Source organism: Dendrobates tinctorius, unplaced genomic scaffold (genome assembly GCF_039654945.1).
Source record: "Dendrobates tinctorius isolate UK_male_01 unplaced genomic scaffold, ASM3965494v1 ptg000028l, whole genome shotgun sequence".
Classification (NCBI taxonomy): Eukaryota; Metazoa; Chordata; class Amphibia; order Anura; family Dendrobatidae; genus Dendrobates; species Dendrobates tinctorius.
In genome coordinates, this window is record NW_027361696.1 from 18,461,688 (window position 1) to 18,479,989 (window position 18,302).

At 43.6% G+C, this 18,302-nt stretch overlaps 1 protein-coding gene and 1 long non-coding RNA gene across 6 annotated transcripts; one reads left to right on the forward strand and one right to left on the reverse strand.

The window, feature by feature from the left end:
• Window positions 1-5,096: 5,096 nt before the first annotated feature.
• LOC141085165 (uncharacterized) lies at window positions 5,097-9,443 on the reverse strand. The gene is made up of 3 exons (XR_012231223.1): window positions 9,333-9,443; window positions 7,481-7,677; window positions 5,097-5,566 (listed from the first exon to the last, which is right to left on the reverse strand). It is a non-coding gene; the product is annotated as an uncharacterized lncRNA (long non-coding RNA).
• Window positions 8,791-17,477, forward strand: CAMK2N1 (calcium/calmodulin dependent protein kinase II inhibitor 1). 5 transcript variants are annotated; one of them, XM_073570357.1, is made up of 3 exons: window positions 8,791-8,943; window positions 10,242-10,545; window positions 12,477-17,477. In XM_073570357.1, the coding sequence occupies exons 2-3, from the start codon at window positions 10,359-10,361 to the stop codon at window positions 12,542-12,544; spliced, it is 255 nt and encodes an 84-aa protein (XP_073426458.1). In that variant the 5' UTR covers window positions 8,791-8,943; window positions 10,242-10,358; the 3' UTR covers window positions 12,545-17,477. The 5 variants fall into 5 exon arrangements, with proteins under 5 accessions (XP_073426458.1, XP_073426462.1, XP_073426460.1 ...); XM_073570361.1 differs by lacking the exon at window positions 8,791-8,943 and adding an exon at window positions 8,999-9,105; XM_073570359.1 differs by lacking the exon at window positions 8,791-8,943 and adding an exon at window positions 9,097-9,216.
• The last annotated feature ends 825 nt before the right edge of the window (window positions 17,478-18,302 follow it).

The following is an 18,302-nucleotide window of genomic DNA, read 5'->3' on the forward strand; positions in this document are numbered from 1 at the left end:
GGCCAGTATTATAGTAGTTACAGAATATTCTTGTATATTGGGGCAGCATTATAGTAGTTATAGTGTTGTACATAGGGGCAGTATTATAGTAGTTATAGTCTTGTACATAGTGGCAGTGTTATAGTAGTTATGGTCTTGTACATAGGAGCAGTATTATCGTAGTTATATTCTTGTACATAGGGGCAGTAGTACAGTATTCTTGTACATAGGGGGCAGTATTATAGTAGTTATATTCTTGTAAATAGGGGCAGTATTACAGTAGTTATATTCTTGTACATAGGGGCAGTATAAGGGTATATGCACACGCTGCGGATTCTGCTGCGGATCCGGGGCGGATTCCGCAGCAGTTCCGCAGACAGTGTACAGTACCATGTAAGTCTATGGGATTTACAATCCGCAGTGCACATGCTGCGTTTTTTTCACTGCGGAAAAGCTGCGGTTTTAAATCCGCAGAAAGAATTGACATGTCAATTCTGTTTGCGGAATCCGCTGCGGTTTGCCTCCTATTCCATTGTCCAGGTGTCAAACCGCAGGGGAAAACCGCTGGCCAATCCGCAGGTAAAACCGCAGGTCAATGACCTGCATTTTACCTGTGGATTTACTGCAGTTTTTGTGCGGTTTTCCCCTGCAGTTTTCCACCTGCGGATTTCTAGAATGGAGCAGGTGGAAAACCACAGCAGTTCCGCACAAAAGAAGTGACATGCTGCAGTTTTCAATCCGCAGCAAATTTGCGCTGAAAAATCAGCAGCATGTGCACTGCAGATTTTATTTTCCCTTCACTACAATGGTACTGTACATCACTTGCAGTTCTGCTGGGGATCCGCTGAGCCAAATCCGCTGCAGATCCGCAGCAGAATCCGCAACGTGTGCACAGACCCTTAAAATAGTTATAGTCTTGTACATAGGAGCAGTATTATAGTAGTTATATTCCTGTACATAGGGGGCAGTATTATAGTAGTTATATTCTTGTATATAGGAGCAGTATTATTGTAGTTATATTCTTGTACATAGGAGAAGTATTATAGTAGTTATATTCTTGTACCTAGGGGCAGCATTATTGTAGCTATATTCTTGTACATAGGGAGCAGTATTATAGTAGTTATATTCTTGTACATAGGAGCAGTATTATAGTAGTTATATTCTTGTATATAGAGGCAGTATTATAGTAGTTATATTCTTGTACATAGGGGCAGTATTATAGTAGTTATATTCTTGTACATAAGGGCAGTATTATAGTAGTTATATTCTTGTATATAGAGGCAGTGTTACAGTAGTTATATTCTTGTATATAGAGGCAGTATTATAGTAGTTATATTCTTGTACATAGGATCAGTATTATAGTAGTTATATTCATGTACATTGGGGGCAGTATTATAGAAGTTATATTCTTGTATATAGGAGCAGTATTATAGTAGTTATATTCTTGTACATAGGGGCAGTATTATAGTAGTTATATTCTTGTACTGTATATAGGAGCAGTATTATAGTAATTATATTCTTGTACATAGGGGCAGTATTATAGTAGTTATATTCTTGTACATAGGAGCAGTATTATAGTAGTTATATTCTTGTACATAGGAGGCAGTATTATAGTAGTTATATTCTTGTACATAACGGCAGTATTATTGTAGTTATATTCTTGTATATAGCAGCAGTATTATAGTAGTTATATTCTTGTATATAGGAGCAGTATTATAGTAGTTATATTCTTGTACATAGGGGCAGTATTATAGTAGTTATATTCTTGTACATAAGGGCAGTATTATAGTAGTTATATTCTTGTATATTATAGTAGTTATATTCTTGTACTGTATATAGAAGCAGTATTATAGTAATTATATTCTTGTACATAGGGGCAGTATTATAGTAGTTATATTCTTGTACATGGGAGCAGTATTATAGTAGTTATATTCTTGTACTTAGGGGGCAGTATTATAGTAGATATATTCTTGTATATAGCAGCAGTATTATAGTAGCTATATTCTTATATATATGAGCAGTATTATAGTAGTTATATTATTGTACATAGGGGCAGTATTATAGTAGTTATATTCTTGTACATAGGGGGCAGTATTATAGCAGTTATATTCTTGTATATAGGAGCAGTATTATAGTAGTTACATTCTTGTATATAGGAGCAGTATTATAGTAGTTATATTCTTGTACATAGGAGCAGTATTATAGTAGTTATATTCTTGTACATAGGGGGCAGTATTATAGTAGTTATATTCTTGTATATAGGAGCAGTATAATAGTAGTTATATTATTGTACATACAGTTGTGGCCAAAAGTATTGACACCCCTGCAATTCTGTCAGAAAACACTCAGTTTCTTCCTGAAAATGATTGCAACCACAAATTCTTTGTTATTATTATCTTCATTTAGTTTGTCTTAAATGAAAAAACACAAAAAGAATTGTCCTAAAGCCAAAATGGATATAATTCCACACCAAACACAAAAAAGAGGGTGGACAAAAGTATTGGCACTGTTCAAAAAATCATGTGATGCTTCTCTAATTTGTGTAATTAGCAGCACCTGTAACTTACCTGTGGCACCTAACAGGTGTTGGCAATAACTAAATCACACTTGCAGCCAGTTGACATGGTTTAAAGTTGACTCAACCTCTGTCCTGTGTCCTTGTGTGTACCACATTGAGCATGGAGAAAAGAAAGAAGACCAAAGAACTGTCTGAGGGCTTGAGAAACCAAATTGTGAGGAAGCATGAGCAATCTCAAGGCTACAAGTCCATCTCCAAAGACCTGAATGTTCCTGTGTCTACCGTGCGCAGTGTCATCAAGAAGTTTAAAGCCCATGGCACTGTGGCTAACCTCCCTAGATGTGGACGGAAAAGAAAAATTGACAAGAGATTTCAATGCAAGATCGTGCGGATGTTGGATAAAGAACCTCGACTAACATCCAAACAAGTTCAAGCTGCCCTGCAGTCCGAGGGTACAACAGTGTCAACCCGTACTATCCGTCGGCGTCTGAATGAAAAGGGACTGTATGGTAGGAGACCCAGGAAGACCCCACTTCTTACCCCGAGGTATAAAAAAGCCAGGCTGGAGTTTGCCAAAACTTACCTGAAAAAACCTAAAACATTTTGGAAGAATGTTCTCTGGTCAGAGGAGACAAAAGTAGAGATTTTTGGGCAAAGGCATCAACATAGAGTTTACAGGAGAAAAAAGAGGCATTCAAAGAAAAGAACACGGTCCCTACAGTCAAACATGGCGGAGGTTCCCTGATGTTTTGGGGTTGCTTTGCTGCCTCTGGCACTGGACTGCTTGACCGTGTGCATGGCATTATGAAGTCTGAAGACTACCAACAAATTTTGCAGCATAATGTAGGGCCCAGTGTGAGAAAGCTGGGTCTCCCTCAGAGGTCATGGGTCTTCCAGCAGGACAATGACCCAAAACACACTTCAAAAAGCACTAGAAAATGGTTTGAGAGAAAGCACTGGAGACTTCTAAGGTGGCCAGCAATGAGTCCAGACCTGAATCCCATAGAACACCTGTGGAGAGATCTAAAAATGGCAGTTTGGAGAAGGCACCCTTCAAATATCAGGGACCTGGAGTAGTTTGCCAAAGAAGAATGGTCTAAAATTCCAGCAGAGCATTGTAAGAAAGTCATTGATGGTTACCGGAAGCGGTTGGTCGCAGTTATTTTGGCTAAAGGTTGTGCAACCAAGTATTAGGCTGAGGGTGCCAATACTTTTGTCTGGCCCATTTTTGGAGTTTTGTGTGAAATGATCAATGTTTTGCTTTTTGCTTCATTCTCTTTTGTGTTTTTTTCATTTAAGACAAATTAAATGAAGATAATACCAAAGAATTTGTGAATGCAGTCATTTTCAGGAAGAAACTGAGTATTATCTGACAGAATTGCAGGGGTGTCAATACTTTTGGCCACAACTGTAGGGGCAGTATTATAGTAGTTATATTCTTGTATATAGGAGCAGTATTATAGTAGTTATATTCTTGTACATAGGGGCAGTATTATAGTAGTTATATTCTTGTACATAGGAGCACTATTATAGTAGTTATATTCTTGTATATAGGGGCAGTATCGTAGTTATATTCTTGTACATAGAAGCAGTATTATAGTAGTTATAGTCTTGTACATAGGGGAAGTATTATAGCAGTTATATTCTTGTACATAGGGGGCAGTATTATAGTAGCTATATTCTTGTACATAGGGGCAGTAGTATAGTAGTTATATTCTTGTACATAGGGGGCAGTATTATAGTAGCTATATTCTTGTACATACGGGCAGTATTATAGTAGCTATATTCTTGTACATAGGGGCAGTATTATAGTTATATTCTTGTACATAGGGGCAGTATTATAATAGTTATATTCTTGTACATAGGGGCAGTATTATAGTAGTTATATTCTTGTTCATAGGGGCAGTATTATAGTAGTTATATTCTTGTACATAGGAGCAGTATTATAGTAGTTATAGTCTTGTACATACGGGCAGTATTATAGTAGTTATATTCTTGTACATAGGAGCAGTGTTATAGTAGTTATATTCTTGTACATAGGGGCAGTATTATAGTAGTTATATTCTTGTTCATAGGGGCAGTATTATAGTAGTTATATTCTTGTACATACAGGCAGTATTATAGTAGTTATATTCTTGTACATAGGGGGCAGTATTATAGTAGTTATATTCTTGTATATAGGAGCAGTATTATAGTAGTTATATTCTTGTACATAGGGGGCAGTATTATAGTAGTTATATTCTTGTACATAGGGGCAGTATTATAGTAGTTATATTCTTGTACATAGGAGCAGTATTATAGTAGTTATAGTCTTGTACATACGGGCAGTATTATAGTAGTTATATTCTTGTACATAGCAGTATTATAGTAGTTATATTCTTGTACATAGGGAGCAGTATTATAGTAGTTATATTCTTGTATATAGGGGCAGTATTACAGTAGTTATATTCTTGTACATAGGGGCAGTATTATAGTAGTTATATTCTTGTACATAGGAGCAGTATTATAGTAGTTATATTCTTGTACATAGGAGCAGTATTATAGTAGTTATAGTCTTGTACATAGGGGCAGTATTATAGTAGTTATATTCTTGTACATAGGGGCAGTATTATAGTAGTTATATTCTTGTACATAGGGGGCAGTATTATAGTAGTTATATTCTTGTACATAGGGAGCAGTATTATAGTAGTTATATTCTTGTACATAGAGGGCAGTATTATAGTAGCTATATTCTTGTACATAGGGGCAGTATTATAGTAGTTATATTCTTGTATATAGGAGCAGTATTATAGTAGTTATATTCTTGTACCTAGGGGCAGTATTATAGTAGTTATATTCTTGTACATAGGGGGCAGTATTGTAGTAGTTATACTCCGGATGGTGCTGGTGACTTGACGCTGTGATTTTGAGTTGCAGAATAGCGTTGCTGGGTCTGGGAGTTGCTCTGTCATTCAGGTTGCTGCCGGTCACTGATAGTACGATGCTGCGGACATTTTGGCTCCTGCCCCTCTTCCCCCGCTGTACGGCTGTCTCTCTGTCGGTGTCTCCCGCAGGATCCCGCGCCACGAGCTGGAATAACAGGACCGGGATTAGGGTGAGGATTACCCCATTATATGACCGCCAGGTTTCGCATTCCTGACGGCGGAGGAGACATATCAGCCAGCAGTTGCCCCCGCACAGGACAGCCTTCCTCCTCTCCGGCGATGTTGCAGCTCAGGATCTCCGTTATCTGCCTCCATATCAGAGCTGGGGGAGGCGCCGAGATGCCGGAGCCCCTCTCCCGATACAGCCGCCCTGCTGCAGTGCTGGATGGAGCGCAGCGCTCTCTCTCTGCAGAGCTGTTATGCAACATTGCACACAGTGTAGGAGCTCTGCTGCTAATCCCCAACACACCAGAGAGACCGGCGGCAGCGGTCTCCATCACCGCTGCTCCTGTACTGATCCCACCAGCTAATGCATAGGGAATTGCTCTACAAGCATTTTCCTTGGGCTGTGAGAGCAATATGTCCTTCTATCAATCACATGACAGAGGACGCAACAGGCTGCTATAGCCAATGTCATCTATTGATTAATCACAGCAGTCATAAGAGGCCGTGCACAGATCTGGTCACCAAACAATGCCTCTCCTCCATGCTGTCCGTCGTCTGTGTGTCACCTTCCATGCTGTCCATCGTCTGTGTGTCACCCTCCATGCTGTCCGTCGTCTGTGTGTCACCCTCCATGCTGTCCCTCGTCTGTGTGTCACCCTCCATGCTGTCCCTCGTCTGTGTGTCACCCTCCATGCTGTCCGTCGTCTGTGTGTCACCTTCCATGCTGTCCGTCGTCTGTGTGTCACCCTCCATGCTGTCCGTCGTCTGTGTGTCACCCTCCATGCTGTCCGTCGTCTGTGTGTCACCCTCCATGCTGTCCCTCGTCTGTGTGTCACCCTCCATGCTGTCCCACGTCTGTGTGTCACTCTCCATGCTGTCCCTCGTCTGTGTGTCACTCTCCATGCTGTCCCTCGTCTGTGTGTCACCCTCCATGCTGTCCGTCGTCTGTGTGTCACCCTCCATGCTGTCCGTCGTCTGTGTGTCACCCTCCATGCTGTCCGTCGTCTGTGTGTCACCCTCCATGCTGTCCGTCGTCTGTGTGTCACCCTCCATTCTGTCCGTCGTCTGTGTGTCACCCTCCATTCTGTCCGTCGTCTGTGTGTCACCCTCCATGCTGTCCGTCCTCTGTGTGTCACCCTCCATGCTGTCCGTCCTCTGTGTGTCACCCTCCATGCTGTCCGTCCTCTGTGTGTCACCCTCCATGCTGTCCGTCCTCTGTGTGTCACCCTCCATGCTGTCCGTCCTCTGTGTGTCACCCTCCATGCTGTCCGTCGTCTGTGTGTCACCCTCCATGCTGTTCGCCGTCTGTGTGTCACAATCCATACCTGCACAGACTCTATAGAGAGGTGGAAACGTCATCAGGACAGCACAGGGGTACTCAAGAGTCAGTATCACATCCCCTTGAGTGTCAGTATCCTACACCCCAAAAGCCAGTATCACATCCCCAAGTGTCAGTGTCACTATCCCATACCCCAAGAGTCAGTATCACATCCCCCAAGTGTCATTATCCCGTACCCCAAGAGTCACGATCACATCCAAGTGTCAGTGTCATTATCCTGTACCCTGAGTGTTGGCATCACCATCCTGTACCCCGAGTGTCAGTGTTATTATCCCACACCCCAAGAGTCAGTATCACATCCTTGAGAGTCAGCGTCATTGTCCGGCACCCCAAGAGTCAGTTTCACATCCAAGTGTCAATGTAATTATCCCATACCCCGAATGTCAACTTCACTATCCCTTACTTTAAGTGTCAGTGTCATTTTCCTGCACCCTAAGAGTCAGTATCATATCCCCCAGAGTGTCAGCATCATTGTCTGGCAACTCAAGAGTTAGTATCACATCCAAGTGTCAGTGTCATGATCCTGTACCCCGAGTGTCAGTCATTATCTTGTACCTCAAATGTCAGTGTCAATATCTTGTACCCCAAGTGTCAGCATACACTGCTGAAGGAGTCAAGGACCCATTTGGTCCTGAATGTTCCTTTGTTTCCTGCATAGTCTGTAGGGTTGTACAGCAGGGGCAGGTTGTGGGGTCTCGCTGGAGTTTCCTTTGCGGGCTTATAAAACAGATCAGCGTCGCAGGATGGAGCGTCTGTGGGTGCACAAGTGGAAGACATTATATATACATACACAGTAACACAGCAGTATATACATGCATGTACACACATTATATATACACATACAGCGGTATATATATATATATATACACACACAGTGGCGGTATATATATATACACATATACATACACAGTAACACGGCAGTATAATGTATATATATATAGAATCATAGAATCGTAGAGTTGGAAGGGACCTCCTGGGCCATCTGGTCCAACCCCCTGCTCAAAGCAGGATTCGCTAAATCATCCCAGTCAGATGTCTGTCCAGCCTCTGTTTGAAGACTTCCATTGAAGGAGAACTCACCACTTCTCGTGGCAGCTTGTTCCACTCATTGATCACTCTGTCAAAAAAATTTTTCTAATATCTAATCTGTGTCTCCTCCCATTCAGTTTCATCCCATTGCTTCTAGTCTTTCCTTGTGCAAATGAGAATAAAGTTGATCCTTCTACAATGTGACAGCCCTTTAGATATTTGTAGACAGCTATTAAGTCTCCTCTCAGTCTTCTCTTTTGCAAACTAAACATTCCCAAATCCTGCAACCTTTCCTCATAAGACAGGGTTTGCAGACCGGTCACCATTCTGGTCGCTCTTTTCTGAACTTGCTCCAGTTTGTTGATGTCTTTTTTAAAATGTGGCGCCCAAAACTGGACACAATATTCCAGATGAGGTCTGACCAAAGAGGAGTAGAGGGCAATAATGACTTCACGTGATCTAGACTGTATGCTTCTGTTAATACATCCTAGAATTGCATTTGCTTTTTTTGCTGCTGCATCATATTTTCACATTATAGACACACAGCGGTGTAATATATATATACACACACCGTGGTGATGTACACACATTATGGCCTCGCACACATACAATGTAGCAGTCACATCCGCCTCTCCGCAGCCCCTCACTCCATGCTGCCCCCATGTCACACCTCCCTTCTCAGTGCCACCCGTGTGCACCCTCCTCCCCTCATTATCAGTAGAGGACATGGTGTAGCCCCTCCAGGTGCAGCCACCATTGTTGTGCAGAGGTGACGGAGCCTCTCTCCTCCTCTACATACAGATGATGATGATGGTGTAAGAATATTTAAAGCAGCGCCTGGTCCCCCCTGTGCAGGCGCTTCCTCCCCATCTCTCCCCCAGTTACAGGCTGCTTCCCTGCCCTCTCATTTCTATGTCACTCCACCTCCCCTGCCTGTCTCCGCTCCCAGCAGCAGGATCTGCCTGTCTCCGCTCTGCTCTCTCCCTCCGGTAGGTTCTGTCTCATTCTCACCGCAATATTATCCGGTTTTTTTCCCCATTACCTGTCCAGCTCCCACCATCTGCACCTATGACCGAGCTGTCAATCATCCCCTCCACACAGCACCTAAACCTGCTCCACCTGCAGCCTCTGCTCCCTCCAGACAGCACCAGGTGATATATTACCCCCATGTAACCGAGCATCCCCTGCATGCAACACCTGATCCTGCTCCACCTGCAGCGTATGATACCTTCTGACCGGAGCAGGTCGTGTATTACCCCCATGTAAGCTGCCCCCCATGCACCTGTAGTCTAGCATCCCCTGCATGCAACACCTAATCCTACTCCACCTGCAGATCGTATATTACCCCCATTACATCCCCTATGCACCTGTAACCAACCTGTAAATTGTCCCATGCATGCAGCACAAGATCCTGCTCCACCTGCAACCTCTGCTCTTCAGACAGCACAAGGTCATGTTTTACCCCCATGTCCCCTCCTGTAATGGTAATCGAGGTGTCACTCCACCTGCAGCCTAAATCCCTTATACCTTCTCCAGTCAGACTCTTTCCTGATCCATACCATGGAGGGCTGTCAATCATCTGCTACACCTGAACCTGCTCCTCCAGCAGCCCAAGTCCTCTCACCTGATCGCTCAGCAGCCGGTTGCCTTTTACCCCCATCACACACCTGTAACAGGGCTGTCACTCATCCCCTGAATGCTGCACCTCAACCTGCTCCTCCTGCACCAGGCTGAACTGCCTCATTGTGGCCGTCTGCAGCACCATGGACGTCAGCGCTCCAGAGCCCCCATAATAATGGTGATATGGAGGCTCTTCTCCATGGAGAGACCCCCGAATACTGCGATTTGACACTCTGTGCCCTCACCCCATGTCGTCTAGGATCCCTTTAATCTCGAGTGATAATTGCTGGTCTTCAGCCCCCTTTTACCCTAACAATGCCCCCTTTTACCCTAACAATGCCCCTATGTACCCAGCAGTGCCCCCTCCAGCTCTGGATATACTACTTATATTGCTTTAAGACCCATTCTGCTCCGCATCCCCCCCTTCCAGAGTAGGTCCCCCCAATAATGCTATCACTAGCCCCCAGTTTTAACCCCTTGTGATCTGCAGAAGTCCCAGCGTTGGACTCCATGACTAACGATGCAAAGTGCAGCTCTGCAGACCCCTAACACTGCAGCAGGTGACCCCCCCCAGCCAGCAGAGCCTGTCCTAGGAATTACCTCCCCCCAGGGCTCCGTCCCCTAATATCCCCCCCCCTTTTGACTGCTCTTTGCGCTGTCCCCACAGGTCCCCTGCGCACCCCCAGCCGGAGGATGTGATCGGGAGTCTCCGTGGTGAGTGATCAGCGTCCTCTGGAGTGGGCTGTGATCGGTGTCCGTGTCCCCGGGGATCCCCAGTGTCACCATGTCCGAGGTGCTGCCCTTCAGCGAGGCTGAGCAGCGGGGGCACTACACGGATGGAGGTGGGGACATGGCCGGACAGATCCCCCTCACCTGTCGCCTGCAGGACACCGGCAACTTCTATGGCAGCTCAGGACAGGGGGGTGGCAAGAGGCCCCCCAAACTCGGCCAGATTGGCCGCAGCAAGAGAGGTGGGTAACCTGACACTGGCATCCAGCTGGTACCCCATGTACTCCTCAATTCTCAGTGCACCCTGAACCTTCTGTCCCATGTACCCCAAAGTTTTCCCTATATGCATATGAGCCCATGTACGTATACGGCCCTCCTGTATGCCCCCAACATGCGTTCACTCCATTACACCTGTGAATATTGCCTGCACTGCCCCCATACACCCCCGAATAATGTATGTATGTATCCTGCCTGCACCCCTACTAGTATCAGGGGATATTACATATCATGAACCTCTAATTCCTGACAGCGGGGGATTATCTGAACCCTATAAGCAGTAAGAGTGTATGTTCTCTTATATACAGTACATACCCCATAATATCACCCCATAATCACTGATGCCTGCACCCCATAATATCACTGATATCTGGACCCCGTAATATCAGTGATATGAATACCCCATACTATCACTGATGCCTGCACCCCATAATCTCTAATGCCTGCACCCCATACTATCACTGATATCTGCCCCATAATATCACTGATATCTGCCCCCCATAATATCACTGATATCTGCCCCCCATAATATCACTGATATCTGCCCCCCATATTACTGCCTGCACCCCATAATATCACTGATTCCTGCACCCCATATTACTGCCTGCACCCCACAATATCACTGATGTCTGCACCCGATAATATCACTGCTATCTGCACCCCATATTACTGCCTACACCCCACAATATCACTGATGCCTGCACCCCACAATATCACTGATGCCTGCACCCCACAATATCACTGATGCCTGCACCCCACAATATCACTGATGCCTGCACCCCACAATATCACTGATGCCTGCACCCCACAATATCACTGATGCCTGCACCCCACAATATCACTGATGCCTGCACCCCATATTACTGCCTGCACCCCACAATATCACTGATGTCTGCACCCGATAATATCACTGATATCTGCACCCCATATTACTGCCTGCACCCCACAATATCACTGATGTCTGCACCCGATAATATCACTGATATCTGCACCCCATATTACTGCCTGCACCCCACAATATCACTGATGTCTGCACCCGATAATATCACTGATATCTGCACCCCATATTACTGCCTGCACCCCACAATATCACTGATGTCTGCACCCCATAATCACTGATATCTGTATCCCATATTACTGTCTGCACCCTATAATTGCTGATATATGTATCCCACATTGCTACCTGCACCTTAAAATCAGATCTCTGTACCGAATAATCTTACCTGCACTCTGTGAGAATTGTTATATTCATTTATCGTGACCGAATAATTATTTGATGTGATGTCATCAGACCCTGTGACTATTTGTAGGTCACTGACCCCCCTGTGGGTTAGGTGTGGCGTCATTGCCCCCCTCCCCCCCCGTCCCCTGTGGTTTAGGTGTGACGTCATCGGGCCCCCTGTGGGTTTGGTGTGATGTCATCAGGCCCCCTGTGGGTTTGGTGTGACGTCATCGGCCCCCGTGGGATTGGTGTGACGTCATCGGCCCCCCTGTGGGTTTGGTGTGACGTCATCGGGCCCCCTGTGGGTTAGGTGTGACATCATTTGCCCCCCTCCCCTGTAGGTTAGGTGTGACGTCACCTGCTACACCCTGGGGTTAGGTGTGATGTCTTTGGGCCCCCCTGTGAATATTAGGTGTGATGTCATCGGCCCACCCTGAGTGTTAGGTGTGATGTCATTGGTCCTGCCCCCCCGTAGGTTAGGTGTGATGTCACCGTCCTCACCCTGGGATTAAGTGTGATGTCATTGGCAGCCATTGCTGGTTCCATTACGTGGCTGGCTGCGTACATTGCGGTGGTAGTAGATGCGGCCTGGGCCTCGGGGCGACATATCTGACACCCAATACCTTGCAGCTTCTGTCTTCCCTCGTGGCCCTGACTCTGCGCTTCTCTTTGCAGTGGTGATAGAAGATGAGCGGATCGAGGCCGTTCTCACAATGTCCGAGAAAGCTCCGCCAGCCGTCTAATCCTCCCCAGCCCGAATTGTCAAGGATCCCACCGACCCACAGATCGACCCCCATAACCCGGGTCTGCGGCTGCCATCAACATCGTCTACTCATCCTACCCGAATCATCAGAAGCCTCCACCGTGGGGGAGGGGAAGGGAAAAGAGACGTCAAATATACATCTAGGCCAGGGGGACACAGACTCCATGCAGCAGTTGAGCTTGTATTGCCCCCCGCCATCACCGGCATCTGGGGGATGCAGCAAAAAAGCCCATTACCCATATAGTCTTATGCCGGATTCCGTTTAATATCCATTTACTTTTTTATTTATTAATGGCGGTCCAGGCTGCTTCACTGCTTCCGGATTATTTGCTATGGACACTGCAGGGATAGCGCCCCCAACTCCTGTCTAGATGACGGCTGGAGGGGATGCAGGTCATACAGTGAGTACGACTTCGGCTTCTCCGGATTGAAAAATGCAACTTTTAAAAATTAAGGCCAAATTCTGCCCACGATACATAATGGTAATGCAATGCCTAAGAAAGTTCAAAAACAACAAAAAAAAATTTAATTTTTGCTCAAAGATTTTCATTTATTGGATTTTACCAGTTTTGGTTTTTTTTAACCCATTGTTTTTTTTCTGTCCCTCCCCCCCCCCCCCCCCCCCGTCGATGCCCCATAAAAGACAAGTAAAAGCATTACAATCTCAGAATGAGCTCACTGTCGGATTATCAGTTAACTCATTCTGCAACCAGCAATAGACCACGTGGCACAGAGGCTAAAGAAGACAAACAGTGCAATATTAAAAAATAAAAAAATTATTTCATGACTTTAAGTAAATAAATAAAGACACCAAAGGTGGAGAAGCCCTTTAAATTATGGCTACTTGGAGCAGCCATGCGATGCCACCGTATAGATAACGGGCTTCATCATCCACCAACCCCCAAACCAATAATTAAAACGTGGACCGTTATGTGTCAGTTGGTCATCCCATCTACCCACAGGGCTGTGGGCTGCCATTTTTATTTTTTGTCAGCTGCTGCACAGAAGTGAACGTTCGTCTCCCCAGGCCACGGTAGGTTTTTAGTCATAACCCAGATTTCTATGGGAGAAAAAAAAGCCTAAAATATATATATATATATATATATATAAAAAATAACAGAAAAACTGCTGTCAATAATATCGTATGTCTGAATTCCTGGCTGTCGCGGTCGCGGGGCTGTCGAGGGTCAAGGGGCTGTTGCGGTCGCGGGGCTGTCGCCGTCCCGCCCGCTCTGTTCTAAATACTGTTTACATGATTTAATCTTGCAAAAAAAACAAAACAAAAAAGGCATATATTGATACATATATATGTAACAAACTGTGCACCTTTGCATGCCGATATAGTTTTTTGACATGTGACATTCTTTGATGAATGGAATTCTTTTTAGCCGTGTAAAATACCGCGTGTTCCTCGACTATTGATTTGTTAAAAAAAAAGAGAGAAAAAAAGGAACTTAAAGGAGAGAGAATTTTATCATTTGTATTTTTTTAAAACTGAGAGACAATTGTATCATCGGTGTTTTTTTTGTTTTTTTTTAAATAGTAGCTTCCTTTGTGCTGTAACGCCCCTCCCCCTTTAAATATTTTTGGAGGAACTGTCTCTTTAAGACATTGTAGATTTTGATATGTTATATTTGATGCTGGGGATATTAGGGGAAGGGGCCACTACAGCCTTTAGATTGATCTAGGCCCTTCGGTGCTGAAGAGGTTAAATAAAAATGAATCCCTCCGGCCCTAGTTGATGTTTTATTTTTATATATTTTTGTTGTTTTTTTTAAGTGCCAAATGATTTCTAAGTTTAGCGCCAGTTATTCTGGATGTCTTTTTTTTTTTTTTTTTTTTTTTTTTTTTTTTTTTCATAGGAGGAGGCAGAGACCCAAGTGTAGGGCAGACTGGGACTTGCAGTTCTATTGTCAGCTTACTATCTTGATAGTATTTTTTACTGTTTCTTGAGTAAAAATGTTGCTGCTCCTTTAAATGGACTGGTACGGCGGGGCAGGGTCACCCGCCATGGGCCGTGTTTTTTAGATTTTTTTTTTTTTTTACCTGATTTCAGAAAAATATTTTTATGTGTCACAGATTTTTTATTTGTTTGCCATTCTGAGTTACGGTGTGTGTATGTGTGTGTGTGTGTGTGTGTGTGTATATATATATATATATATATATATATATATATATCCTTTAGAGCTGCGGAGATGGTCACAATATCCCGCACTCTTACGTTCTTCCTTCCGATCCTAGACGCTATATATAGATATATCATTTTTTTTTTTTTTACTTTAAATAAATGAGGCAAATGAGACTGTATTACACGTTCACAACATTGTTGGAATCCCCCCTTAAACGGAACCTATCACTTGCCATAATCGGTTAGAATGTTGCCATGCTCCTGAATCCGGCATGGTTTTTCTCATGTTCCTGAGATATGACCGTTTTTCCCTTTTTTTTAACCTTTATAGCAAAGTGGGCGTGATTCTCTATGAAGTGAATAATTAAGTACCACACCCACTTGCCAAAAACAACAATTTATATACAGAGAAAAAGGGTCCAAATTTCAGGAACGGAGAGGAGCAGGAACAAAAGAAAAAGGTCGTTTGATTCAGGACAATGGCAGCTTTCACATAAGGTAAAAAATACACATTTATGGCAAGTGATTATTCCCCTTTAAGAAATGGCAGCAACCATTTTGTATGCAGAGCCATTGATGGAGTCAAGGAGAAAGCAGCGGTTTCTGTCCCGCCATTGGAAGAGTTGCACGATTTTGTTAACCTGTTTGCTTCTACTGTAGGACGACCGTGCGCAATATTTACTATAAGGCTCAAAATGGCGTAATGTCATCTAATGTGCTCACAAAATGGCGGCTCCAAGCTTGGGTACACGTAATAGCACTAAATATGTTATCTGCATGGCTCAGGATTTCCGAATAACCCACGGGTACGGACTTATTGTTTAAAATAGAGGGAGAAGCGGGAAGATTTGGATTTAGGGGGAAATTGCGTGTCTATATGAAATTATTTTATGGTCCTTCCATCATGGTGCATTCCCAAGTAAGCAACATCCTGTTGGAGCTACAACCCCCAGCCGCTTTGCTTCGAGGTTTTAATCCAATAATCGTAGCGGTGATGTTTTTTTTACGTGTTGTTTACAGACGACGGATAAAACATGGACGTCCTCATTGAACAAGAAATGGCTGCTACGATGGACTTTATGTAACGATACCGTCAGGATTTTCAAAATGGCTGCTATACGGTAAACTGTATTGACAATGGTCAGGGCTTAAAATGGCTGCTAAATATCGTGGACTTGATAAACAGCCAGGTTATTTATAATGGATGCTGTGCGAAGAGGCCGAATTTCAAAATGACTGCCAGGTAGCATCCAATAAACTACAAGACTTAAAATGGCGGCTGGCACCTTATTTAACTGTGTAAAGATGGCAGAAACGTGTGTGGGATGAAGGCTGTGACATTACTAGGCCTTGGAAGATATGACCTTGTTGCTCATGGCAACCAGTTTTACTTTAATTTTAATTGCTTTTAGCTAATTTGTCTATAGCAACCAAAGTTCAGGTTTTTTTTGTTTCACCCATAGCAACCAATCAGAATGCATTTTACGTGTTTTGTTGTCCACAGTGGCCAATTAGATTTCAACTTCTATTTCCCCTATATAGTCCGCTTCAACAAATCAGAATTTGGTTTTAATGTCCTCTTCCTTGTTTATCACAGGATCCAATAAGAATTTGGCTTCTATTTTTTTTTTTTCAAGCTCTATTGTCCATAACAACCAATCTGAGTTCAGTTTACGTTTTGTAAACTGCTGTGTAAAAATAAAATAAGAATTCCGATTGGCTGTTTTTTGTTCCTTCCTTACTGAGACGCTTTTTGCACGTTCGTCAAAATAAATTCTGTCGGTTGTATTCTAATTTGTCTGGTTTTATTATATGTGCATTATACAAAAATGGACTGAGAATCGAGTAAAAAAAAAATGTATTAATGGCCACAGAGGTCGGGTCACCGTTTTATAGATTGGTGGAGGCCGACCTTGTACACTAGCAATGAGCTATAGAGAGCCGACATCGTATGTACAGATGGGAGACAAGTAGATGCCCCTTTAAGAAGGTCTTCCTCCCACATTTATATACAAATTTGAATACTACAGCAGACAGGAAAGAATCTAAAGATGGCCGCCATGGGTGGCGCATTGGTCCCTGATGTCAATGAAAACAGTGCTTGCTATGGAAATACTGCCATATTAAAAAGTGGTTATTAGGTAGTGTAGCCATAGCAACCACGCTGTCTTCCGCAGTCGCCTCACGTTGCTCCACATCTGGTCCGCCATTAGTAATCTGATTTAAAGTGACACTCCCCCATTCCTGTCCAGGTCTGGTGTGCTCCTCCCGGCATCCATTATTGCTCTGGCTGTTTTTTGTCCTCCTTTGATGGCGTAATATACGTGAACAATGGTATTTGGTCCGCGGGCATCCCTGCTGGTCGCCTTTTAATTTTGCAGGATGCGTGCTGGAGAATGGCCGCTCCAGATATTGCACAAGGTGAAATCACGGACAAGCACTATTATATTATATTGTTATTATTTGGATACGACCTCTCTCAGAGACCTCAGTGCTAGGCTTCACCTCTTCCTTCCGTCATGCTGGAGCGGCGTTGCGGCGCTGATTACAGGTGATGTTGGCGGGGCCAGAGTTGGCATGACATTGTTTTTGGATCCGACCGTTATATTTACAGCTTTTTTTTCAATTTTATTCCTCGTACCTCTTAAATGTGTTTGCGGCGAAAAGTCTGCCGTTTTAGGGATTAAAATGTGTATCTGTAACGGGGGAGGGTGGGACTGAGGCACTTGAAAATAATTATCATATATTACCGCTGTTTTTATTGCAATAAAATGTTGATACAGTCGAGTCGTCTGTCTTCTCATGAAACTTTTGCGCAATTTTTGAAGTGTGTATAAAATAGTGATGTGGAGTTCCCCTGTAAGAAGCCGGAAAGATATATATCTTTGTACCGTGTTAGCCAGTAGATAGAAGAATATTTAGAATTGAGAGTCCTCAGTGGTTGATACCTTTTAATGGCTAACTGAAAAGATGGTAACAAGTTGCAAGCTTTCGAGACTACGCAGGTCTCTTCATCAGGCTAGACTAATACAAAATCTGAAGAATAACATATTTATACACAAGACGGCACATAAATAACTCAATAGATAAGACAAGTGATGTGAAGCAGAATAGTCATTGCGGGAGAGAGATAAGCATAAATACTGGAGCAGTTCATAGATAAGCAGTGTGAAGGTTTTATTGCTCTCTGATTGCCGGTCTGGTTCTGTGTTGTGATGACCCCAAAAGGTCTGAGGGGCAAATTCCTTAATTGATGTAAAAAGACATAAATCCATGTGACACATTAATACCTGCACTGAATGTGTCGAAAGTTTTCATAAATTTGTACTCCGAGATTCTTCTCTCTCTGAGACTTGAAGTTACCTTTTAATACAAGTAATTTAATGTCCATCATGCTATGACCAGGGATACAAAAATGTTTTGGATAAATACATACTCATTCAGACATTTGATATAATCCACCATCATAGACAGCAACAGGAGACAAGTATCCAATATCAGTGCCCAGGAGAGAAAGGCCATACAGTCTCTGAAAACTAACAAAGAAATCATCATTAAACCTGCTGACAAGGGAGGTGCAATAGTCATAATGAACACATCAGACTATATG

Coding starts and splice junctions, on each gene's coding strand:
- CAMK2N1 (XM_073570357.1), top strand. CDS start 10,359: ATGTCCGAGGTGCTGCCCTTCAGCGAGGCTGAGCAGCGGGGGCACTAC. Junction 10,546..12,476: donor GATTGGCCGCAGCAAGAGAG/GTGGGTAACCTG, acceptor TTCTCTTTGCAG/TGGTGATAGAAGATGAGCGG.